Genomic DNA, 27,093 nt, shown 5'->3' with positions numbered 1-27,093 from the left:
AGGATGAGAAAGAATATGATAGAATTAGAATTAATTTCTGAAGAAATAATGGTTAAGGTATTTCTTAAACCAACAAAAGACATCATGCCACAGATTCAAGTACTACATATCTAAAGCAGCACAAATACAAAGAAAACCACACCTAGGTGCATCATTGTAAAACTGCTGAAAGGCACAGAAGGGAGCAACAATTCAATGATACCTGACTTTCAATAGAAACAATGCTCATAAGACAATGGAATGACATCTTTTTTAAAAAATATTTATTTAAAAAAAATATATATATATTTATTTTATTTATTTATTTACTTGGTTGTGCCGGGTCTTAGTTGCGGCAGGTGGGCTCCTCAGTTGAGGCATGCAGGTTCCTTAGTTGTGGCATGTGAACTCTTAGTTGCAGCATGCACGTGGGATCTAGTTCCCTGACCAGGGATCGAACCCGGGCCCCCTGCACTGGGAGCAGGGAGTCTTAACCACTGCACCACCAGGGAAGTCCCTGGAATGATATCTTTAAAGCGATGAAAGAAAGTAACTACCAACAGAGAATTCTACACAGAAAAGATATCGTTAACAAAGGAAGGCAAAGTCAATATGCTTTCAATCAACTCTCAACCAGGGAAAGAGAATTAATAAAAAGAAATGCTAACGAAATACCAAAAAGATATACTAAAGGGAGTTCTTCAAATAGGAGGAAGATGACCCCAGATGGAATCATGGAAATGTAGGAAGGCATAAAGAGCAACAGAAAGGGTAACTGTGTGGGTAAATCTACTGAATGGTGACTATGTAATACAATATTAGTAATGTCTTCTGGAATTTAAAATATATGCATAATTAAAATATATGACAACAACAGCAGAAAAAGCAAGGGAAAGAGTGAAATAAATGGAGTCTAAATGTTTTCTAAGGTCTTGCATTTGATAAAAGGATCATCAGTAGACACTAATAAGTCAACAATGTACGTTCTAAGCTCTAGAATAACCATAAAAATGAAAGAGTGGATAACAAACTAATGAGAGGGGGATAATAAAAAATACTTGATTAATCAAAGAATCCATAATTTTAGCTAAAATCATATAAGCTTTTCTCAAGTATTTACTTTGTAATGTGTTCACTTTGATTCATCATCAGATTTCTCTCCACAACGCTAGGACAGAGTTAAGAGGAGGAATAATAACATACTGCATCTCTCTTATATGCCAGACCACCCCTATCACAGAACCAAGGAAACTGAGACTCAGAGAAGTTAAATAACTTGCTGAAGGTCATAACAGCTATGAAGTGAGGGACTCAACCCAGGTTTATCTGGCCCATGCACTGCACTGTCAAGGCAAAGATGGGCTGGGTTGGTTTTGTCTTCAACTGCATTGTTGATACTACCATATTCTGTTGATTCTGTCTTTGCCCTGAGTGGGAAGAAGAAACGGCTTGAAATTCCCTATAAAATATTTCAAATTCTCCACAGGCAATGTGAACCAGATAGGCAACAAAGTAACCAAAATGAGTTACTAAGGGAAGAAATATATATTCTTGACATGAAATAGAGGAGAGAAATCCCATTTCTCTAAACGGGATTGTTAAAAATAACTTCCAGTTTCTTCAAATATTTTTTTCTGATAGACTGCCTCCATTATTTTAAGTGACACTAACTCTATATCTCACACTTTCATGTTCAAAAAAGGTGAAGAGAACTTGATTCTAAAAACATATGGGAAGGACTTTTGGAAGCCCACTGCTCTGACTTTTCAGCAGTGCAGATAATTAACATGCAAGAGGTAATTGTTTCCAGATTGCTATTTGCCTACCTCTGAAGTACTCAAGAAAATAATTAAATGCTTTCAACTTTCTTCCATCATGTAGAATGGATGGAGATAGGGAAGAAAAGTCGGGCAAGTTTTTCAGTGCAATTATTCCTGCAATGTTTATTTCAATAAGCACTATTGGCAACCATGAGGAATCATTAAGAGAGACAAGCTAATGAAGATGAAACTGTTATTTATCCACCCTCTTCCACCCCCTTATGATATCCATGGGAAATAGATTTTATTTCCTGGGTTATCATCAATATTATTCTAAATCAAGGCCTGTAGAGTACAGCAGATCTGCACAGGATTTTTGCAATTGTTCCTATTATTGCTCAAATTTTATCACCTCACTGAGCTGCCTAGAAGCAAACAATCTGATTTTACAATCGGAGCCATTTGTAAGATAAGTATTGTAAGTTACTGAATCCAGTAGAACAGGTACAACGGAAATACCGAAACCGAAGAGCTTGTGATATTTCACTTTGCCTTGTAAAATGACGGCTAAATCCCCCTTCTCCAGTCCTTACAAGGCCTTTAAGAGAGACCAGGGGCCTATGGATTGCTATGCGAAGTTCCCAGTCCACATGTGATTTAGAAGTGAATACACAGAAGGTTAAACCTGTAAACTCTCGTAGAACCTTTACTGCAGTACCTGATTTAATGAATGCAAAACCTTTGTCTCTGCAGGACTGCCACTGAGAGGTCTGGCAGGAAGGGATCATGCCGGCTTTCATCTAGACAGTCCCTAAGTGATGAAAATGCAGCAATGTACACATTAAACAAGTTCCAGCCAGCAGAGAATGTGTAATGAAGTCACATATGGCAGTACTTCAAAATCCCATCCAAACGCAAATAAGGTTCTACTAGAGCAGGCCTTAGAATCATTTTTTAAAAAAAGCTTCAGCTAAGACCTCACAGAGATAAACTAGACAAATGCAGTATGACTCATTTAACAAACAACTACTGAGCAAGAAGCCCTCGTGCTGGACGACATGTGAGAGAGGAAGGTAAATCAGCCTTGGACCTTCTTTTAAGGGACTTACGGTATGTTGAGTCATAAGGGGCAGGTGAAAACTCTAACATGAGGAAAGATATAGTAACCAAAGAGAGGTACTAGCAAGTGCTCTGGGGTTCCTCAGAAAGTGAGGGTGCATCCCTCTAAAGGGATTAGTGAAAAGCTTCATGCAGTGTCAACATTTAAATTGGGCCTTTGAAAAATGGCTGGGGAGTAGGGGTTGGGCAGGGGACGCTGAGGAGGAAGATGGTCAGAGCTAAAGGGAGGAGCATAGGCAAAGGCCTAGGCAGGGACATGTGGGGAGTGGTGAAGAGCAGGGCGGGCGGAGCAGTGCAGTAAGAGCAGGCTGGAGTGGACACACACACGGGTGGTCAGTCGGAAGCCCTCTAGGAGATGATGGGGCCGGGGGTGGGGGGGTGCTGGGGGAAAGGTTGGTACAAGAATCAAAAGAAGAGCAAGGGCAGGAGCGGAAAGGCAGCAGCCCTAAGAGTCATGCTGGAACAAGAATCCATTGATAGAACCGAGATGAGAGACATGCCCAGGGAAGCTGAGAGCTGCTAAGGAAACACAGAGGAGAAAAGTAGTCAGTGAGATTCAGACAAGTTGAAAGGTCCACCAGGCATGGAAACCCCCCAGTCCGAAGATATCTGAGCCCCAGATGAATGTGGAGTCACATGCTTGGAGAGGAGATCTGGTGAAGATCTGGGAGATGTGAAGGTCCATGGGGTCACCGGGGGACAGAGTACAGAGAAGAGGGAAAGGGACAAAATCATAGTGAGCTCCTATTATTTAAGACACAAGCAGAAGAAAAGGAGCCAAAAAAAAAAAAAAAAAAAAAAAGGCAAAAAGGAATGGTAGCCAGTTAGGAAGAAAACAGAAAAGGCTTACGTCCTAGCAGCCAAGGGATGCAAGAATTCCAAGAAGGAAAGGCTGGAGTGATACCTACTGTTTTACTTAAGGACATACCCATCTGCTTGCTCCTGGGAGGCTGCGAGCTCCTAAGGCAAGACCTGGTTCCTATACTATCTGCATCCTGCACAATATCTAGAGGAGAATCCTATTATGCTTCAGTTTGGAAAAAATGAGCAACAATGCCAAACCTGCAGAAAAGTCAAGGCAGATAGGTGCTGTGAAAAGACTTCTGAACTGACGACCACGTAACCACTGGTAACCTCCACAGAAGTGCATTTGCAGTAATGTGGTGTGGGACTTGGAGAGTAACAGCCAGGAGAAAGGAATAATCAAGATGTAAGTAAGGGAGCGTACAGCCATGAAAAGACCCCAAAGCAGGCAAGAGGAGATGAAGGGCACAAGTGGGCAGTTTATCCTGGAAAGTCAGCCAGTCCTCCCCAGGTCCTCTCAGCACCTTCTAGGCACTGCGGACATTCGGCCAAGAGTCCCTGCTCACAAGAAGCTTGTGTTCCAGTTAAGGAGAGAGTGGGGAAACAAGCCCAGAGCGCTGATAAATGCTATCAAGATAAAATAGGCCGACGTGCTGGTGACTGGGGATGGGGGAGGGCAGCTTTTAGCCAGTGTGGTCAGGAAAGGCCCCTCTGAGAAGGTCACCTATGAGTTCAGACCAGAATGAGAAGGAGGCAGGGGTAGAACTCTGGGGTAAGACTGCTCCAGGCAGAGAGACCCGCAAATAGAAAAGCACTAAGATGGAGCAAGCCTGGTGTTCAAGGGATAGAAAAAAAGATCAGTGTGACTGGATTATAATGAACGAGGGGGCAGAGGCCTTGGACTCTGGTTGAAATGGGAAGCACGTAAAACTAGGGAATGATAGAGCCTGCTTTATTGTAGGAAGCGCACTGGTTGCTGTGTGAAAGACGGATTGCTGTGGGACCAATTTGGAAGTAAGGACACCAGAATGGAAGAAGTTACGGTAGACCAAGCAAAAGAGGATGGACATTTGGCCTCAGCTTGTAGTGGCAGTGATTCTCAGGAGTAGTCAGATCCAGGATATATTTTGGATATAAAATGAAAAGACACACTGCCATTCTGAATGTGGAAAGTGAGGAAGACAGGAGCTGGTATGATACAGGTTCTGGCTTGAGCACCTGGGTGCACAGTGAAGCCACTTACTGACAGGGGAACGTAACTGACAGGAAGGAATTTGTATCAGGCAAGGCTAGAGATTTCTTCCAGCCCTTTGAAGTCTGAGATGCCTGCTGGACATGTGAGTGGGGGTACAGTGGAGTAGGCAGTGAATTTATGTGTCTGGAGCTCAGGGGGGGAGGTCCAAGCAGAGACATTCACTGGAGAGTCATCAGCACATAAACGGTATTCAAAGCCACAAGTGGCATGGGATCACATAGGGACAGAGTGTATACATACAAAGGAAAAAAGAGCCAAAGGTGGAGCCCTTACCTTTCTCAGAATTTAGGAGAAAAGGATGGGTAAAAATATAGCAAGGTTTTGAGGCAAAAAGCTTGAGGAACCTTAGGTGGGTCTCCAGTGTCTCAGTGAAGTAGCAGAGAGGGGTTTAGATCCTGGAGATTGTGGACAAGGTTTAGAATAAGAATTAGAAGGAATATAGTGGAAAACCATCACAAAACTAACACAAGGTTCACTGAGGTGCAGTAAAGACACCCTAATTGGTAGGAAACTCAGGTGGGCAGGTTGTAGGATTTTCCCCAGCAAGATGACAAAGCTCAGACTTATAGAGACTATGGTTGGTGTGGGTTACTCAACTACAATATGAGGACTGGCAAAGAAATGTGGCAGAGGGTCCTTAGGATGTTAACAAGCTCACTGCTGGCATGCTGACCACCAGGATGAGAGCCCAGGAAGTGAAAGTGGCTTGGGAAAAAAGGAACTTTCAAGATCAGGGGGATCACAGTGAGGATGAAGAATAGGTTCAACACATACGAGGGAATCTGAAAGGAGGAAGGCAAAGCACTTGTGGTCACACAGGGAGATATCAGAGTTGACAATCAAGAGGTGAAAGAATTCAGAGTGATGACAAGGTCCAGGTGTAGCCATTAAATCTCACAAAGTGTGTTATTTTCTCAGGAGCTAAGATGACCATAGAAGGCACTTCCTGAGTCCCTGCTGACCTGAGCTGGCTGCAGAAACACAAGGAAGGGACAATATGACTAACAGACCATGGGGGTGAAGAAGGGTGGTACAGAGATCTCAACGTTGTTCTCACTTAACATTTACACGACAGTTTCTGGCTCTGGTCTGCAGTCGTTCATATCTGCAAATCTTCTTTTAGCCTTCATACCACGAGAGGAGGGACAGTAAGCATCTGTTTCCCCAGGTCAAACAGGACCTTGGTGATAGAAGACTTCACGCTCCATGGGAACTGACAGGCTCTTCAGTCAATGCAACTTTCCTTAGCTTTTGCTGCCGAGATAACCATTCCCTCTGGCACTACAGACAGGAAAGGCAAGGAAGACAGGAGAGGCAACTGAGGAACACAGCTGCAAGTCACTTCTTGAAGACTGGATCATTAACTAAGTGAACTTCTTACCACTGAAGCACTAGATCACCTAACCATGATGTCGCTCCAGTTCCATGGCCTTTGAGCGATCCCAGTCATGCCAAATCCTTAATTCCACATTATGAAATTCCACATTATGAAATTGTGCAGGTTTGTAATGAGTCAACATGGCTAAGTTGGAACTACACTCCCTGGAAACCTTCTCCCTGTGCAGTTCTGGGTTAGAGTTGGACAAAAGAGACGCAAGTGTGTGTGAGATTTGGGAGATGGCAAGGAAGCAACAGCCATTATGCTCTGGTGGTCGTCAGGGTTCAAGGCAGCAAGAGACAGATGCACAGGTGTTGGTGGGCTCCAGTTTGTTTTAGCTCTTCTTTCTGCTCTGGGTTTCTTCCCAAATGCTATCTTTACTGACCAACTCGGCTCCAAGACCACCAGATGCTTGGCTGCAAACTCATAGGTGGTAGCTATAAATAGGCAACTACCCTTACACAGACTCTTATGCCAGACACCACCCCCCACCAGCCCCGTGTGCCCCGCTTGCAGTCCCACTCTGCCTGGCTTCTCGATTACTCTGCCAGCAATAACGTGTCCACCCCCACTAGTGCTTCGGGGGGATGACTAGTGGCTTTTCCTTGATCCCTTTTCAGACCTTCCTTTCCCCAGCTCCTCCCAAAATTGTGTAGTCTAATTCCTCTACTAAATGGCTTATTCCATAATATTCACAGTGGCTCTGCTCCTCTGATGGAAGCCTGATGCATACACACATACTTGGCTTCATACAAGCCAAGTACTGAGCAGAAAGCTTCGCCCTCAAGGACTCAGTAACTGACAAAAACCACCTGACATTTATAGCATGGCTTTAGAGTTTTCAAATCCTGTTCACATGATTTAATACTCCACCTTGAGAGGATTAAATATGGAAACTGAGGTTCCGAGAAGTTAGGTGACCAAAGAACAACACAAAGACGCAAAAGCCACTTCGAGGCAATCTGTACTGGTGGGTAACCAAAATAACTCAACAAAACATGAAATGATTCAAACAATTCTCTGTCCAAGGATCAGAGACAGAAAAAGCTGAGGCAAGATCTAGCCACAAGGATTATTTTAGAGTGTTCTATAAAACTAACAGCTGCTAGAGGCCCCAGCACTGCCTAGCACCCCTCACTACTCAGCCATTTTCAATCCTCCCCATGTTTGAACAGGCCAGCAGAGTCTGCCAAGTTCTGTGTGAACACCTGGTCCTCCTTTCAGTCTAGTTTAAAGAGAATGGGAGATTCACAGGAGTTTAAACTTGCATCTGGGCATGAACGCACCTGAGCTGTTAGTAAAATTCTCCCCCACTCCTTCCCTTGAGGAGCTTTGTCCTCTTTCCCCCAATTTTACTGTTTCCTATGCCCATTTTCTGCCCTTCCTTTGCCTTGTCCATCCCTCCTCCCCAACAAGGCCTTAAGCCTGCCCTTGATATTTACAGACACACTGCCAGATGCCATGGGTGGTAGAGAGGTCTATGCCAGCTTCCCCAGTGAGGCCCAGTGAGGAGTACAGTTTGGTAGTTTGACTTGAACAAAAAAAGACTCTGAGTTCACATGCCCTTTAAGGAACAGACCTTGACCCCATGGATCCAATATTTCATTCCTTCACTCAGCAGCTCTTTACAGCACACCTGCTGGGTGCAGAACCACATCATCAGGTGAGTCAATGAGCCAACACCTAGCCAAGTGTCAAAGTCAAGGATGATGGAACAGCGTGGCAGCCTCACAGAAATGTGGGGGGAGGGATAAATTAGGAGTCTGGGATTAGCAGATACAAACTACTATATATAACACAGATAAACAACCGAGTCCTACTGTATAGCACAGGGAACTACAGTCAATACCTTGTAATAACTTATAATAAAAAAGAATGTGAAAAAGTTATATAGGTATAACTGAATTACTTTGCTGTACACCAGAAACTAACGCAGCATTGTAAATCAACTCTACTCCAATAAAAAAAAGAAAAAAGAAAAGCTGGGAGGAGATGAGTCCTCCAACGATGAGAATTTTTTAAAATATTAAGTTAATAAAGGACATGAGGGACTTAGGGAAGGCAGAACCAGGAAAAATAGACATTCACTCAGGACATCAGGCTTAAACTCCTTTAGGTGACAATTCCAGGCTCTTCACAATCTTACGACTCTCTCTCCAGCCTCCACCCTTTCCCTCTGAAGCCCCTACGACTTAACCTTCCGTTCCATCCACCAAAAAGCTTTCTTCACACAAAACCAGCAAGCTTTTGTAAACAGGTGTATTTCTTTACTTATGCTCTTCCCTCTGCCTGAAACAAATAACCCGTGCTTTCTCTGCCAGACAAAGCCTACTGATGGTTCAGACTTAATGAAGGCCACCTTGTGGAAGCCTTTCCTGATCTGCCCCCAGCCCCAGCCCCAGCCCCCAGCGCCAAGCAGAGTTCAGAACGTGCCTGCTGAGGGTCGACTCGGCATGGCCACCGTGATCATCCCAGGCTCGTTTGCTTGTCCGCCGCCCTCGCCGGACCGTGAGCTCCATGGCGGGGCAGAGGGCTCGCTGCTCATCACCACATTCCTAGCCCAGCAACATGCTTGCTGATGCAATGGCTGGAATCACTCCTATCTCAATGAACTTCTGCAGACTGGAATTTTAGAGCCAGAACTAATCTTTGGACCATCACCTAAGTGGGTTAACAGGAGTTACTTAATCTCATTTGTATCAGAAATTGCCCCTCATCGATGAATTTTCAAAAAAGCTCTTCGATGAGCTCATCACAGAAAGTGAAAAGCATACGGTCTGAGCAACCATAACGCACAGCATAATCAATCAAGAGACCCGTTCTCAGCACCCCAGGAAGTGATATCATCTCAATATTCCAAACCCCAAATTTTGCCACATCAGTTTTATTATCACTCTTTGGGGCTAGAGAAGCCAACAACTTGGGTGCTTTGGATCCTTACAAAAGGTTCCCAATCCAGACATAGCACTAAAGCCTAAAAAAAATGCATATACAGGTAGAGAGGATACAAGTAGTGATACAAACAGGTATGGAGGATTTTGTCAGCTGTTCCACCTTTTCTGCAAGAGCACCTCTGTCTAAACTAGCCCAGAATGCTCTCCCTTTTCATTAAACTTTCAGCATTTTTTTCTAACAATCCTTAGACACTTCTGGTTTTTTTTTTTTTTTTGGCTGTGCTGCATAGCTTGCAGTATCTTAGTTCCCCGACCAGGGATCGCACCTGTGCCCCCTGCAGTGGCAGCTGGACCGCCAGGGGATTCCCCTTAGACACTTCTTCGAGGCCACCTCTTTTCCTGGGTATATGTCATGCCTCCACATAGAGACTGGCAGCTACAGGAGTCGGGTCTGTGACTATGTCCTCATATGCCCGGAGCTCGAGACTAAAGCCTGGCACAGGGTAGATAATAAGGAGTAGTTACGACCCAGGCCGACAGTGAGACGAGGCACATGCTGCAGGCAGCAGCTCCCTGCCCCTTCCCGCAGACGTGGCCAGAGCTGGCCACTTATGAGAACAGTGATGGCAAGAAGGCAGTCCGCGGTTTGGACTAACCCAGCCACCAGGCACTTGAAGCCTGCACTGGAACCGAAGAAGTACGCTTCCCCACGCTGTGAGCAACTGACACGAAGCCCAGGAAGGAGCACATGCCAGTCGGGGATGGGACAGGCTGTGACAACCCCACAAAGGGAGGAAGGGGTGGAGGGGGTAGAGAGAGAACAGTGAGGACCATGAGTCGTTTGTCTTCCACACGAGCTGCCAAGGAAAGAACGGAGAAAATCACATGAGGAAGAATGGGGACTTTCTCACCTCTGCCTTTTCATGTGTGGACTCCATCTCCTCCCCTACCCCATCCCACCAACCTGTCTTAGAAATGAAGGCACCTGCAATTACTTCGGAAGTGCTACGGCAGTAACAAAAAAAGATAGTAAGCACACAAATGAAAGACAGTGAGGGGCTTCCCTGGTGGCGCAGTGGTTGAGAATCTGCCTGCCAATGCAGGGGACATGGGTTCGAGCCCTGGTCTGGGAAGACCCCACATGCCGCGGAGCAACTGGGCCCGTGTGCCACAACTACTGAGCCTGCGCGTCTGGAGCCTGTGCTCCGCAACAAGAGAGGCCGCGATAGTGAGAGGCCCGTGCACCGCGATGAAGAGTGGCCCCCGCTCGCCGCAACTAGAGAAAGCCCTCGCACAGAAACGAAGACCCAACACGGCCAAAAATAATTAATTAATTAATTAAAGAAAAAAAAAAAAAGACAGTGAGGACACACAGATAACCTCTGTCCCCTTTATGACTTAAGGCCCACAATACAGACTTTATATATGTATTTCATATATGCGTTGTATATGTCATGTACAATATATATTATACATGTACACATGAGATATATAGGCGTTTTCTAAACACATAATTTCATCATTCAATAACTCAAAATCCTAAGACACTGGGGTAAACAAAAACAGACCTGGCCCTGCTTTCATGGTGATTACAGTCTGGGGTGAGACAGACACTCAACCTCGTGAACAGAGCATTATAAATCGATGGCCATGATCTGAAAGACTGGGTCCAGCGAGAGCCCAGGACAAAGGAACGGACACAGCTGTGTGCTTACTTTACAGGCAGCCTCCCCCCGGGTCAGAATGCGTGCTCACCTCTCCCAGGAAGTGAGGCTTGAACTGGGCCCCAAAGAATCAAACAAATAGAAGTGACTCCAAGACAATATATAAACACGAGAGGGGCAATGTGTACGCAGATTACACAGTTGTTTCTAAGGGCATGGAGTGAGGGATGCTTGGGAAGACTTCAAGAGGAGTCATCAAAACTTAATTATGGGCTTCTTTACTCTGAGGTCCAAATGCTGTCAATGAACACACTGGAGAGAACACAGAGCTTGCTCTACCATTGCCATTTTCTTAGGGCCAAACATACCCTGCTGTGGGATAACTCCTGTTAGGCCTGTACAGGAGGGTACAACTGGGCAGTATATACCACCTCGCTGCCTCTGTGACACTCCAGAGCTGCAGTAACAGAAGCACTGTCCCCAGTTACTTACAAGCCGGGTTCAACACTAAGCTTTCTGGGACTCATATTGATGTTCGGAAAAAACTTGTTTGTGGAATAAACTGTTATTAAAGTGGGACTCTGATGAATAGACCACATGATTGCATAAACCTTGTTTCCATAGAAAAAAATTCCCCATCCTTCCTCTAAAACTTATGTGTCTCTTATTTGGTGACAGTCTTTTGAAGAGATGCTCCGATAAACTACCTAAGGGGAACATCAGCAACGGTTTTGTGAGCCATTTTCCTCTTAAGAAACAACCAAAAATAGGCTTATGGCCTGACTTATCACCTTAATTTAGCAGACTAGCTTCCTGTGGGCCCCAGCAGACCTCGCCAGCCCCACGCACGGGGGTTCTCAGCGTCTCTGTGGGCGCCGACAAAGCCGCTGACAACTTTCAGGGTGATTCTGATCCCGTTCTTCCAACCTCCCCGACCCAGAGTTTAATATCCACGCTCCCTGAGGTCTCCCTTACTGTTCCAGCTTAAGTCAGCTAATCCCCAAATGGAACACCATCCTGCGCACACTGATTTACGCCCGCCTCTGAGAAACGGTGCCGGTCATTTTCCTACCTGAAACGCTTTTCCTGCTCTTGGCTCAAACCGCCTTCCAGACCCACATGCTCCACAGAGCCTTACGATAAAGCAGCTCCCGGACTGTTTTATCCCTATAATTCTGACAGCTCCATATGCACAGCTATCCAATAATGCATCCACTTAGATGTTTAAAAAGCACCACCAATCCATCCTGCTGTTCAGTTGTAACTGGTTCGGTTTCCATTTTGGACTCCATTTCCTAATTCCTTTGTCATCTGTCGCAGTGTCAGAAACATGGTAAAGAGTCTCTAAATGCTGCTGAAGTACTAGAAAATAAGGCCACAAGGAAAAGCAGGAATGTCATATATTAATAGTTGGGCACAATGTATTTATTCGCAACTGTGTTCACTTCGACCAACCTGACCAAGTGCCTGCCACGGCACTATGGTCTTAACTTGGAACATACTGTATGGATTTCCCAATCAAAGATGATGTACTATAATGCCTTCTAATAAATAAGAAAATATTTGGATGTGCCAGCCTTCAGAAAATGGAAAAAATGAACAGTTGCGCCAAAAGTGGTTTGGTTTTGCTTTTTTTTAAAACGCCTCACTACAGCATAAGCCAAGTAGCAGCACACTGGACAGACACCAAATCAGCTAACATTCTGTTCTGAGGACATCCTAGAGGGGCAGTGCATTTATAAAGCACTATCCACCCTTTTGCCTCCAGAATAGCATATGACAGCAAGCCCCTTCAAATGCAGTGGAGAATTCACTCCCAGAGGGTTCTTGATGAGCCCCCAAAAGACCCACGTCCAAGACGTGGGTCAACACCAGCATCCACAGGTGCACCTCAAAGTAGCCAGGAGGGCTGGGCAGCAGCCGGCAATGCAGTAAGGACTGAGGTCATAACACAGGCTCCTACCAACAGCATGGAGGTTTTCCAGAATGTTTCCTTTTCACTGTTAATGTATCCAACATCACTTGCGCCCTCCCCTTTCAGGCTAAGAGAATGAAAAGGAAGAAAGTCCCCAAATGCTAGAACACATTGCTTAGCCAATTAAGGCTACTGATTGGCAATGTCGGAATTTCAACTCTCCTACTCTATAGGAACGTGGAAAATCCAAAGTGGTGTCAACATTTGGACCCAGCTAAAGATGTCCATGTCTCTTCTCGCTGTGGTTTGGGGTGTCAGGAAAAGGAGAACTGTGGTGCATAACCATCTACTGGTTCAACGTGAGAGCTAAATGGGGAAGAAAGCACAAATCACATTGCTGAGGGCTGAAACTTGATTACTCAACCGCAACTTACTTGTGGCTGATATCCTCAACGAAACTTACTTAAAAAAAAAAAAAAAAATCAGTAATAAGGAACAGTCTGCCATCTAGAAACGCTTTATTGGTTTCACTGTTTTTGTGATTTTTCTCCGAGGTCCATCAAAAAATGCAGTTAGTGGTGGGGATACCTCGGTAACCTAGAGCACCATGAGGAAAGATGCCAGTTTCACCACACGGGATGGGCTAAGAGGAGGAAGTAGTTGCTGCTGCAGTGACAGAACAGCAAACAGTTCCCAGAGCCCTCAGAGGCACTAAAGCCCCGTTGCAGAGAGGTGCCAGGCAGATGAGAGATAAAAGGCGCAGGCTGCACACAGGAGTGCTGGGGAAGATGGGCGAGGAGCCAGGGCTGGACCAAGCGGCCCATCTGGACCACAGCAGGGATCAGCATGAACTCAAAGAATTCTGGAGATGGAAGGGGGCCTTGGGATCAGCTAGCTCAGCCCCTTACTTTACAGAGGCTAAGAGCTATTCAGCAACTTGTTCAAGGTCACAAAACTAGTGAGTGGAAGATCAAGGGCCAGAATCCCAGCCTCTTGTTTTAAAAGATGAGGACACAAATGTTATCACATCTTAACTAACTGTATCAATCCCTTTCTATGTTTTCCAACACGTGTTTGATTCTGAATATCTGTACTAAGACAGAGAGCAGTACAGTGTATTGTTATGGGTTATGAGCCCAGACTCTGGAACCAGGCCATCTGGGCTTGAACCCAAGCAGCTGGACCACTTATGTGACTTTGAACAAGTTACTTCACCTCTCTGTGACTCAGTTTTCTCTTCTATCAAATGGAGGTCATAACAGTACCTACCTCATGGGGTTATGACGCCTACTAAATGAGTTAATATATAGAAAATGCAGGGCCTGGCACAAAGTAAGTGTTATATAAAAGATAGGAAAGGGCTTCCCTGGTGGCGCAGTGGTTGAGAATCTGCCTGCCAATGCAGGGGATGCGGGTTCGAGCCCTGGTCTGGGAAGATCCCACATGCCGTGGAGCAACTAGGCCTGTGAGCCACAACTACCGAGCCTGCGTGTCTGGAGCCTGTGCTCTACAACGAGAGGCCGCGACAGTGAGAGGCCCGCACACCGCGAGGAAGAGTGACCCCCCCCCCCACTTGCCACAACTAGAGAAAGCCCTCGCACAGAAACGAAGATGCAACACAGCCAAAAATAAATAAATAATTAATTAAAAATGCAACTGCAGGGGAAAAAAAGATAGGAAGGAATTTTTTTTTAATTTATTATTTATTTTTGGTTGCGTTGGGTCTTCGTCGTTGGGTCTTCATTGCTGTGTGCAGGCTCTCTCTAGCTGCAGCGAGTGGGGTCTACTCTTCATTGCGGTGCCCGGGCTTCTCATTGCTGTGGCTTCTCTTGTTGCGAAGCACGGGCTCTAGGTGTGCGGGCTTCAGCAGTTGTGGCACGCGGGCTGAGTAGTTATGGCTCGCGTGCTCTAGAGCGCAGGCTCCGTAGTCGTGGCGCACGGACTCATTTGCTCCGTGGCATGTGGGATCTTCCGGAACCAGGGATCAAATCCGTGTCCCCTGCCTTGGCAGGTGGGTTCTTAACCACTGCGCCACCAGAAAGTCCCAGGAAGGAATTTCTTAAGGAGGAAATAATCCTCATGTTGGTTCCTCCCCAGCATACCTGCTCCCAACCCCCATTCATCCTAGTCACAGGTTAAGACCTTTTCCCTACAACACCTGGGACTAATGCTTCTAAAACGTCACAGCTTTGTCTCCTAATCCCTTCGGCCAGACCCAGTCAGATGTTAGAGGTAAATTGGCCAAAATGACGTGAGAGGTGAAAACTTCGGCTACTACTCACCCAACCTACTACCCCTCGGATGGGCACTTCCAAGACCCTGGACTCAGAAGTTACCTCTTTTGACCCTCACCTTCTACCTTTCTGGCCCCCCCACTCCCCTGTGCCTCTGAATCTGCTTTTTCACCCTCATCCTGTCCTCCAGGCCCTCAAACCTTCTGCGACTCACCAGGCCTTCCAGCCTCTCAGCTGCCTGTCCCACCTGAACTCCTTGGCCAACTGTCTCCATGATGCTGTCAGAGCTTTTGACAGATTCCTGGACCCCTCCTCTCATGGCAAGATCACACCATGTCCCTGCCTTGCTCCCCGGCTGCTGAACCTGGTGGAAGAAAGTCATGAAACCAGGCTGAGTGCCTCCACTACAGACCTAAGCTAGCCCCACCCTTCATGGCTAACTGACCGCCTACCACATTCCCACAGAGCCCAGCCCGTCCCACTCTCCCCCAGCTCTGACGCTCTGAACATGGTCTTTGCCTCAGAGCTCACCAAGGAAGCCCAGGCCACCAAATAACCCATGTGTGAAGCACTCTTCCAGACGAGGGTTTCTCAAAATGTAGCATTCGAATCCCCTGGGGAGATGGTTAAACCACAGGCTCTGACTCAGCAGATCACACTGGGCCCTGAGACTCTTCCCAGGTGCTGCCGATGCTGCTTAGTCCCAAGACCCCACCTCGAGTAGCAAAGTTCGAGGGATTTACATACATGAAGCTTAATGTGTGCATTTTCCTAGACACATTATGTTTAATCTTCATGACAAACCTGCAAGAGAGGTAATAGTCCCTTCTTACATGTGTAGAAAATGAGGTTCCAAGAGGTTAAGAAACCTGTCCAGTTTCACAGTGCTGAAGGATAGGATTCAAATGGAGGCCTGATTCCAAAGCCTGAGCCCTATTTTTTCTCTCCCTATGTGATTTTTTTTTTTTAATTTTTAAAATTTATTTATTTATTTATTTTTGGCTGTGTTTGGTCTTCGTTTCTGCGCAAGGGCTTTCTCTAGTTGCGGCGAGCAGGGGCCACTCTTCATCGCGGTGCGCGGGCCTCTCACTGTCGCGGCCTCTCTTGTTGCAGAGCACAGGCTCCAGACGCGCAGGCTCAGTAGTTGTGGCTCACGGGCCTAGTTGCTCCGCAGCATGTGGGATCCTCCCAGACCAGGGCTCGAACCCGTGTCCCCTGCATTGGCAGGCAGATTCTCAACCACCGTGCCACCAGGGAAGCCCTCTCCCTATGTGATTTTGAAGAGCAGAAACAGTTTAGAAACACACATGTAATGGTTTATTTGTAATACAAACTACTGAAATCTTAGCTGATGAAGATGGGAGAAAGATGGGTTCTAAAACTGCCCCGGAGTCCCCGTGCTGGAGATTCCAACTGACAGCTGAAGGCCTCAATGCAGCCGTCAGAGAGAAGGTTAATTCCACCAATCAACGTGGACGAGGACATCCAGAGGAACATGGGGAAAACTTTCAAAAATTTATACAGAGAATGAAAGGGAACATACAGATGACCTCTAGCTGATATTTCTGGGGATTCTGTGGCCACTCTCAGGGCTAAAAAGGCTGAGAGCACTGCAGAAACCATGTGTCCTACCCCACACAGCTCCTGCCCTATCCCCCTCCACCTCTCCCTTCCATCCTCTCCACAGCCCCCAAATCCAAGGCTTCTCTTTCCCTCTCTGGTTTTCCTGCAGCATTTGACTATTCCCTCTTTAACAAATCTACCTACATCCATCTCTGCTTGGCTTCTGATAGAGTGAGCTCCTGGTTCTCTGCCATCCCTGTGACTACTCCTTCTAGAACCCTCCCTTCCACTTCCTGTCCCCCAACGACAGGCATTCCCGTGAACTTGCTCTTGACCCTCGCCTCCATCATCCAGGTGGTGCTGCACCTTCCGGGGACGGGATACCATCCACCACACGTCAAGTGCATCCTGTCCCACTGCTGGCGGGCAGATCTGAGTTGGCTCTGTTCACTGCAGAATCCCCAGCACTCAGCACAATGCTTGGCCTGGAGCCGTAGGCACTCTCTCAATATTTGCTGAATAAATAGATGAGCTACTAGCTACTCGCCATGTCACTGAGCTTCTCATCTTCCGTCTTCAAACTGCCCATCCTAAGGCCAGGCTGGGGCTCAGGGGCTGTGGTTCCCCAAGTAAGAGACAGAACTGTCGATTTCCATCCAATCACGGCACGAATAGGAAATGGGACTAGCTGTATGGCTCTCAGGGTAGACAGGGCTTCAGGTTTCGAGGCCGCTCTGATCTGTGGGCTCCAGGGGCTGAGGGTGTCAGTTGCCACAGTCAGTGCTTTTGAGATCTTGGAATATTTTCCTCCACACCAACTGCAGTCTTTGTGAAGCAACAGAATTAGACCCAGTAATTAACTCTGACACACCTACAACCCACCTGAACCCCATGTGGGTCCCTTACCATGGCCCACAAGCTGGGAGGTTCTGGCCCAGTCCAGCCCTAAGTAAGAACAAGGAAGAGCGATTATTAGTACGTTCTTGGCTTGGTGTCACTTTTAAGGTCTGAGAAGTGACCCACCTGTCTGCATTACTGCCTCTATTTCAGTAGGATTCCAAGGTAGCACCCATTCTGAAATGTGCCTTGAACCCTTACGCTCAATTCTGTTCTCTAGGCCAAATTTATCCTAGACATAGCAACACTAGCCAAACACTGTTTCCCCATTCCCCTGAAATATCCTGAGGGATGAAAATACTTTCACATTCGGCCACTTATAAAGGTGCAAAGCAGGATGCAATTAAGGTCCTCAAACATCATACTTAAACTTGAATCAGGCTGCTTAGTGACTGCATAATCCTGCACAAACACATAGGGAGTGTTGTGGAGAAATCAGCCTTTGAAGAACACAAATGTGCCCACAGCGCCAGTATCTCTAGTCTCCTGGAAATAGCATTGCTGGTCCACGACAGCGTTAACTACTGGGTCTAATTCTGTTGCTTCGCAAAGACTACAGTTGGTGTGGAGGAAAATATTCCAAGATCTCAAAAGCACTGACTGTGCCAACAGCAGCACTTTGCCTTTTCCAGAAGATAAATTACGAAGAATTTTTGCCAGTTCAAGTTATTTTCCCAAAGCGAAGAGTCAAAGGGCCTTGCTACCCTGCCTTTAAGAAACCAAGGCAATTAAACAGAATAGCTGTGAACTGCCCTGACAGCTCCCCACAACTTCATTTGATAAAGTGAGACGCAGACACACACTGACAGACAAGCACATACCTTATTTAACTGCCAGACACAGCACTAGTATGAAAATGTACATTCAATCTATGGGGTAGAAATCAGCTCAGCAGCTCGGCACAGAAACCAAATAGACATATAAATGCCGACTAGCACGACTACCTTGTAAGGAATGATCACTGACAACTAGAGCTCCTATTCAGCAGGCTAATAAGAATAATTATAGCCAGGGCAGGCATTAATCAGCTTGGCAGATACAGGAATTCTGTTAACAAGGCTAAAATGAGAGGCGAGGACTCTCTGAAGTCCACAGCACTTCAAAGACCGCTGAGCTGGATGGATTGACTAGGGTTCCTCCTGCCAGCCTTTCTCCTCCAGCGCTTTCTGGAGGAAGCTGCAATTTGGTCCCTTTCCTCAGAGCAGGGGTGGTGACGCCTTAGGGGTTGCAGAGCTGTCACATCTATGAGGTGCATCCTGGCACTGCCCCTCCCTTCCGGAATCGTGCCTGGGCTGCACTCACCCCAGACCTTCCTCTTTTTAACCGCACTTTTGCTTTCAAACCAGTAGTATACTTTTTCGTCTAAATTCATCTTGAGTGATACACGAAATAAGATTATGGTGAACATCGGTCAATCTTTCCTTAGTTGAGACCAAATTTGGGTCCTGTGATCAAATCCTCGCTCAGCCATGGAGTAGCTTTATGATTCTGGACAAGTTATTTAACTTCTCTGGGTGTCGGTTTCCTCATCTGTAATATGGAGAAAATAGCAGTACCTTTCTCAACATGTTGTCGTGAGAATTCAATAAGAAAATGTCCGTAAGGGCACGACGCTTGGTACGAACGCTATAAATAGCAGCTATTATTACTCTGTGCCTGTTAGGTGCAGAGCCCTGTGTAGAAGCTATGAGAAAAGACCAAACAAAATATTCAGTCTACGGACACATGTACATTATATATGAGTGGCTATGCCTGGGCAGTGGGAGGGTGGGCACATTCATCCTTTTACCTTATATCCTTTATAAGTGACACCAAGACTGCAAGCTGTCCCCCAAATCTGTTCTTCTCTTCTTCCACAGTAGCCAGCACAGGGCTCCCACATTCCTCTGCATTTCTGGGCTTCCCTTGCAGTTAGTGTGGCCAGGACTAAATCCTCTGCCATGGAATGTGTGCAGAAGTGATGGGGGCCACTGCCGGGCTTAGCCCAGGAAGACTACATGCTCTTTCCCCTTTACAGGGCTGGAAGGGCAACGGTGACAACCCAAGTGATCTTAGAAACTATGGGCTGAAGACAGCAGAACTGCCCATCAGCCTGGGAGCCAGAATGCCTATGTGGAACAGTGATCAGACCCAACCATTTCATCCGAAACATCCCCAAGAAGAGTTAGGAAAGGCACTTCTATTGTTTGAACCACTGTGCTTTGATTCCATTTGTTAGAGCAATTTAGCCTACCCAATACAATAATACATTACCCTTCTGTGTTATTTGGATTTTAGAATATAGACGTAATGTTTTCGTTGTTTAAAAACTACTTCGATGGATTTGCAAGTATTTTTTTTAAAAGACACACATTACGAGAGTATCTTAGTGACTTCCCTGGTGGTCCAGTGGTTAAGACTCCATGCTCCCAATGCAGGGGGCCTGGGTTCGAACCCTGGTCAGGGAACTAGATCCCACATGCCGCAACTAAAGATCCTTCATGCTGCAACAAAGATCCCACATGCCGCAACTAAGACCCGGCACAGCCAAATAAATAAATAAATATTTTTTTTAAAAAAAGAGAGAGAGAGAGTATCTTAATCCCTCTCCACAATCTTCATACCTTCCTCTCTAATTCATGCTGCACGCTAGGACTGACCTCCTCAAACACATCACCATGTTGTATCAATCCCACACTGCAAATTTTCAGTGGCAACCCATGACCCACGGAAAAATGATATACACGTGCATTCATTCAGTCAGCCAATATTTATCAAACACCTACTCTGTGCCAGACACTCGATTAGTAAGAGGAATACTATAGTGAACAATACCAACCTGGTCCCTGCCCCATGGGATATAATCAGGGTGAGGATTTAGACCAGGAACAGATAATCATATACAGTGAGATAAATAAGTGCTCTGATGGGAGAAGCACAGGCTGTGTGGCAGCACCCACAAGGCCAACAAGCCCACCCACACAGTGAAGACTTCAGCACTGCAGGAATAGCCTTCAGAATCCATCCCAGATCCACTTTTCGTTTGCCCTCCTAGTATTCCTCCTCCCACCTTCAGTTACATGGAACTTACATGCCCTTTCTGAATGTACCATGCACTTTCACTCATCTACACTGGATGCCTTTCCCCAGAGCCTGGAAGCCTCTTCCGTCCTTTCTTTCAAAATACTAATTATCCTCAAGGCTCAGCTCAACTGTCACCTCTTCAGCAAAATCAACCCCAACCCCAAGTCAAAATTAATCATCCTCTTCCTTGCTTCCTACCAGCACTTGGTTTCTATGTCAGGTATTTCATTCTGGCTGGTAGCTGGCTGTTTTATTAACTGTCTGCCCACCCCCACTGACCACTCAGTGAGACACTGTGTCTTGATCATTTGTCTGGGACACTCTTACGGACACACTGGGCATTCAAGAAATGCTGTATTAAATGGATGGATGAGATGAGTCAGACATAGGCAATGGAAGTGAAAACCTGTTTTATGAAGCTGAGTGGGTTCTGTTGTGATTGTGATAGGTACACTCATTTAGGGAAGCTTTATGGAGGAAGTAGTTTTAGGGGGAAAAGGAAATACACAGGTAAGAGAAGAGAAGCAGGAGAGGCATTCCCAGGTCATGGGAAATGGAAAGGCCAGAAGGTTCACATACATTCTATGTAAAGGATAGCAAACAGGTTCCTTAGAATGAAGCATCTGAATCAGTCAGAAGACTGGAGGGGAGAGAATACACGGGGCAGAACATCCTCAGAAGAAAATCATAAGGGACTAATGAGCTAAGGTGGGACCTCCAGAAACGAGCCTTCAGGAAAATGATGAACTTAGAAGGGAGGCTGGAGGAAAAAGTCAAACAGGTAGATGTCAGATCTGTGTGGGGAGCTGTCAGAACCCGAGCTAGGACAGTAACTTTAGATACAGGAAGGACAGGGAAGACGCTCGAGTCTGCACTATGGGAAAAGGAACAGAGTTGGGCGACAGTGTGAACGTAGAGGTCAAAGAGAGTGACAGCAAGATTATGCCCAGGTTGCAATACAAGAGGAAAGATGATCTAGCATATCAACATATTGGGTTTCAGGAATCAGTACAGTGCTAGAGTAGCACGACAGGGAGGGCCTCCTGGAGGTCACACGGAAGCCACACCAAGGGAGATTCGGTACGGTAAGTTAGCAGGTGAACATGAAGTTCAGGGCCTGTCCGGGGACAAGGCACTGGCTGGTGACACCACACGCACTGCCTGTGTGTAGTTGACATGAGATGTCCAGCCAGGGCAGGATATACTGGAATACCTCCAAGACATCCCCAGGCTATACTTTCCCCACTTCTATTTTTGCTGTTGCTGGTCTCTCTTTGCCCCCTCTCCCTTCTTCTCCCTCAGCAGTTACTCACGGACATTCTTTTCAAATTTCTACCTGGCCTCACCCTCTTAACTAGTACAAGGGTTGTGAATTGCACAACTTTTGGGATGGTCATTCACACAGAGGACGAAGGGAACAGCAGCTCCTAGAGTTGTGCATTCAGTGCACGATCTGTGCAACCAGTGGCCGTGGCCCTGCTTGACCCAGACACATCAGCCAATTATGTAATGGGTGTGGATTATCACCAGCAGTGTACAACGAACGGAAAACTTACAAGGGTCCCAGAGTGAAAGGAAGAGGATAAAAGCACTAGGACCCCAGACCACAAGAGAGATGCTACAAAATTAGGTGAAAGATCTGGAAGCTTTCTGCACCTGGTTGCAGCTAAAGCAATGTGGCTGGGTGAGCTCTTTTAGGGAGGGAGTTCCATTAAACCCCTCAGACATGAAGGAAAAGAACACAGTAGCAGCTAGAAAGCATGCCCCCCGCCCCCCACCCAGAAGCAGGAGTCATGGGAGTTGGGACAGTGTGGAGCCTGGTGCCAGCTGGACGGGAGTGGCTGTGGAAGGTCTCCACTGGGACCCTCTGACTGTAAGTGCAGAGTAGTCATTTACCCTGGGTGCAGCTGGGACAGACACCACACACCATGTGCTTTATAAAAGATTCAGCTCTGCCTTCTCTAGGGGTGTGGAAGAGAACCCCTGGTCAGATCACAGAATTCCTTCTGTTCTGGTTGACACTGACCAAAGGGCTTCAGGGATAGCAAAGCTTTTAAGAGTCAGCCTTCCGGATCCATGGTGGGCACTTAATCAGCAGATTATTTCTGTGGCTGATAACCATTTGGTTATATTAATATAACCATATTATACGATGTGAAGATGGTGTCTGTGTATATGGGTGAATGGAAGATGGAGAGGGGAAAAAAAAAAAATCACACCAAAGATTCCTTGGGTTGGGGGAGGGCGCTGGGCCAAATAATCAAGAGGCACCAAGGTTGAGAGAGGGTGGAACACAGGGGACAGTAAGGGAGAAAAAGTAACAGGTAGGAAAAGTTGAAGAAGCCAAGGCTCCCAGGTCTTTGTGTGCAAATATGCAGCGAGGCAGCTTCAGAGGAGCTGAAGGAGAAGACTGAGGCAGAAGAGCTAGCCACAACTAACATGACAGAGGGACCCGCACACCGATTTTTACTGTAGCGGTCGGGGCCACCCGGTGACCTTCGTAGAAGGAAGTTGGCGGATCCTCTCGCTTCCCTGGAAAGGCAGCCCGGCGCGGGGGAGTGTGTGTGGAGCGCGGTTCGGCCGGTCTCGGCCATGGCGGGGCAGATCAAAGCCGCGGATTTCCGCTCCCGAGCTGGGGACGCGGGCCGGGACCGCAGGCACCTTCCGGGCCGGGAGTTCAAGGTGAGCCGGCCGCGGGCGGCTAACAGGTAGGGAGGGCCCGGTGAAGCCGGCCTGGGGCCACTCCCCCCCGCACATGTGCGGGCGAGGCTCGGCCTGGAGCACGGCGACTCGCACCCCGCGCGATTCGCGCCCGCTCCCCGCCGGGCCCCGCCGCCCGCGGACCCCGGCCCGGTCTCCCGGGAGTGGCCCCGGCACCGTCGGCGCCCCAGGCCGCGCGCGGCAGCCGCGCCCCACCGGCCCCCCCGCGCCTGGCCGAGCCCCCCGCGCCCCGCCGGGCCCCGCGCGCACTCACCCAGCGACAGGAGCGCCAGCAGCAGAGGCCTCGGCGCCAGGCGCCCCATGCTCGCCGGGCGGGAGCGACTCTCCCCCTCCTCCTCCTTTCCCGCCGCCTCTCCTCCTCCTCCTTCCCCGCCGCCTCTCCTCCTCCTCCTCCTCCAGCTCCGGCTGCTCCAGAGTCAGCGCTCCTCCGCCTGGGCCGCGCGCCTGCTCCGCTCTCCTCGCAAGCCGAGAAATCCCAGCGCTGGGGCGGACGTGCGCCCCTCGCTCCGCTCCCGCCCGTCCGCCTCCGCCCTCCTCCTCCAGCCGGCCGGGCACCGGGAGCCGGGCGCCAGGGCCGCCCCGCCGAGCCGAGCGTGTAGCCCCGACCGCTTCCCGAAAGCAGGAGGGAGGAACCGCAGCGCTCGCCCGCCCGCGCCTCCCATCCGGCGCTTTGCCAGCAACAAACACAAACTTTCCCAAGCCCCTCCCCTCTCCAGGTAACAGAGGCAGGGCCGGGGCCACCCGCTTAAAGGGGAGGAGGCGTCGAAGCCCACCCAGCTCCCCCCTCGGGGCCCCCGCCCCGCGACAAACTTTCCTCCGACCTTTAAAAGTTGGCCTTGGAAAGACTCGTCTGGAAATCCCATCGCTTGAGCTCCATTCCGAGCCACCCCGCGTTCCACCACTCTGGAGTCACCCATGGGGGGCTCCAATTCCCTCAGCTAACTCCCCGCACCTTCACCCACTTGTCCTGAACTAAGCACCTCACCAACCAGCCGCTTGGACCTGGCTAAATATTATTCAGATATGACTGAAAGAGATGAAAGGACTTTTTTTGTTTTTAAATATTTCTTTATTTTTTTAGTTATTTATTTGGTTGCACCAGGTCTTAGCTGCAGCAGGCAGGCTCCTTAGTTGAGGCATGCATGTGGGATCTAGTTCCCTCACCAGGGACTGAACCTGGGTCCCCTGCATCGGGAGTGCGGAGCCTTAACCCCTGCTCCACCAGGGAAGTCCTGAAAGGAAAGGACTTTAAAGGCCGTGGGTTCTAGCCTCCAAGGTGCAGAGGCCTTATTAAGTGTTCGGTGCCTTGCCCTGGGATTCACAGCGAAGTGTCAAGACCAGAACCCAGATGTCACAGGCTCTGCTCACTGCCCTGAGGTTGGGTGGGCCTGCCTCGCCTCTCCTCGCCCACCTCCTTCCTTCTCAGGGGTGCCTATGGCACTGATGAACACTCCCCACAAATAGACCCATGGGGGGAGGGGGCGGACCCTGGGAACCCAAGTGTATTAATAGCTACAGTACTTCATGTGGAATGTACTGTTTAGACTTTTTATTTATTGCTTTAAGTGGACGCAACTGGTTGCCAATAAAGATTCTTTTTTCCCCCCCATAATGGGGCTTTGTGCTTTTGATTTGAATACAAAAGGCCTAGTATTGGGGGGAAAAAATTAGTGTTCATTGTTTAAAATTTCACAAGGATAATTCAAACATACAGGGAGCAGAACTGGTGCCCCAGCCCCCGAATACAACAGCCTTTCATTAATATATGCAAAACAAATCACAGATGTTAATGGGAAACTGCCCCAATTGGGGAGAGGAACATTGCTTTTACTCTGATAATCATTATTTCCACTAACAAGGGTTTCTTATTTCCACTAACAAAAGTGCCTAAATTTAGCCAGGTATGAACCCTTCTGCAAGAGACTCTTAAAAATTTATACCTGATGGGGCAATAATGTGAATGTACTTAACGCCATTGAACTGTACACTTTAAAAACAGTCAAAATGGTAGATTCTATGTTATATATATTTTAACACGATAAAAAATTTTTATTATTTATTTACTTATTTTTGTTGTGGGGGCTGCATTGGGTCTTCGTTGCTGCGCGCAGGCTTTCTCTAGTTGCAGCGAGTGGGGGCTACTCTTCGTTGCAGTGCGCGGGCTTCTCATTGCAGTGGCTTCTTTTGCAGAGCACCAGCTCTAGGCGCACGGGCTTCAGTAGTTGTGGCATGCAGGCTCAGTAGTTGTGGTTCTCGGGCTCTAGAGTCCAGGCTCAGTAGTTGTGGCACATGGGCTTAGTTGCTCTGTGGCATGTGGGATCTTCCCGGACCAGGGATTGAACCCATGTCCCCTGCATTGGCAGGCAGATTCTTAACTGCTGCGGATTCTTAACCGCTGCGCCACCAGGGAAATCCAAAAAAATTTTTTTTCAATTCATTTTTGTCACCAAGCCTTTCTTCATGCCATTTACCCACCCTACAATTCCTTTCCATTTCCCATCCCATAGAATCCTCTAGAATTTCTCTGGCAAATTTTTCAATTTAATTCAATCAACCTTAAATGCAAGCCTAATATTAGGCCTTGGGAGATGCTGGAACTACAGAGAAGAGTAAGGCCTGGCTTCTCCAGAAGCTCATATCTTTCCCTTTCTTAACTACACACAGTGCTTAATGTCTGAAGCACACATTCTGGCACTTGGTCACAATTGGTTTAGCACATGCTATGGACCGAATGTCTGTGGCCCCCCCAAATTCATATATTGAAGCCCTAATCCCCAATGGTATTTGGAAGTGGGGACTTTGGGGAGTAATTAGGTCCTGAGGATGGAGCCCTCATGCATGGGATTAGTGCCCTTATAAGAAGACACGAGAGTGATTATATCTATGCCACGTGATGATATAGCAAGAGGGCATCTGTCTGCAAACTAGGAAGAGAAGCCCTCACCAGGTACTAAATGGACCAGTACCTTGATCTTGGCCTTCACGGCCTCCAGAACTGTGAGACATAAATGTCTGTTGTTTTAAGCCACCCAGTTTATGATATTTGTTATATCAGCCCAAGCTGACAACATACACATTGCTCCCATCTCTGTCTAATAATGGAAGGGCCGAAGAGACTGTCACATGCTCATTTTATATCTCTCACGTCACTGCAGGGTCGATGTTTGCTAAAAACTCTTTTGTTTAACAAACAAAGTGCAAGTCTGGGCATGTGCCTGGCATATGGTAGGTCTTTAGTAAATATTTGTAGAATGAATTAATGCTAGGCACTGGGCTAGAGCCTGGGAATACATGGGTAAATATAACAGTTCCTGCCCTTGAGGTGCTTACAGTCTGTGCATCCTGACTTAGTAGGTGTGACAGCATTGCAAGGTGCAGTTGTGACACAAGGGAGTGGTCAGTCCTGGGGAAGCTTGTCCAAAAAAGCTCAGAGGGGATGACTGTGAACCAAGTCTTGAATGATCAGCAGGTCTTTAGCTGTGAGGTGGAGGGGGTGATCTTACAATAGATGTTGTATATTTAATGTGACAGTGATTTTTCTCCCCTCCCTTCCCCACACCTAGATGTTATTAAATTAATGGTGCATCTTACAATCATGGAAACAACAGTGGTTAGTTGAAATGGAAAGAAGAAATAAGGCTGTCCAGGCAGGGCCAGTAGACTGAGGACTAAAAATGGGTGGCCTGTTGGTGGTGGGCAGTTAACTGTGTCATGAAAGTCAGCCCAAGACAGCTGTTGTTGTAGCAGAAAATGAGGCTAAATTAATAACTCCAGATGCTTGGTCATAACACCACATCCTTTGCATAGCCCTGACTACCAAAGGATAAAATATGTTTCGAACTAAAGG

General features: G+C 47.4%; 1 protein-coding gene across 3 annotated transcripts in view; it reads right to left on the bottom strand.

Annotated features, from left to right (window-relative positions):
- PTGFRN (prostaglandin F2 receptor inhibitor) overlaps window positions 1-23,886 on the bottom strand; it is a 76,816-nt gene extending 52,930 nt beyond the window's left edge. For 2 of the 3 annotated variants that reach the window (XM_036868814.1, XM_036868830.1), the window contains exon 1: window positions 23,500-23,883. In XM_036868814.1, the coding sequence (XP_036724709.1) occupies window positions 23,500-23,548 (49 nt within the window). In that variant the 5' untranslated portion in view covers window positions 23,549-23,883. Of the gene's footprint in view, window positions 1-23,499 lie in introns of all 3 variants that reach the window. The other variant, XM_036868823.1, reaches the window with a different exon arrangement.
- Between the last annotated feature and the right edge of the window lie 3,207 nt (window positions 23,887-27,093).

The sequence above is a fragment of the Balaenoptera musculus genome, chromosome 1 (genome assembly GCF_009873245.2).
Source record: "Balaenoptera musculus isolate JJ_BM4_2016_0621 chromosome 1, mBalMus1.pri.v3, whole genome shotgun sequence".
Taxonomy (NCBI): Eukaryota; Metazoa; Chordata; class Mammalia; order Artiodactyla; family Balaenopteridae; genus Balaenoptera; species Balaenoptera musculus.
The sequence above is the reverse complement of the archived record's forward strand: the minus strand, read 5'-3'. Positions and strand labels throughout refer to the sequence as shown.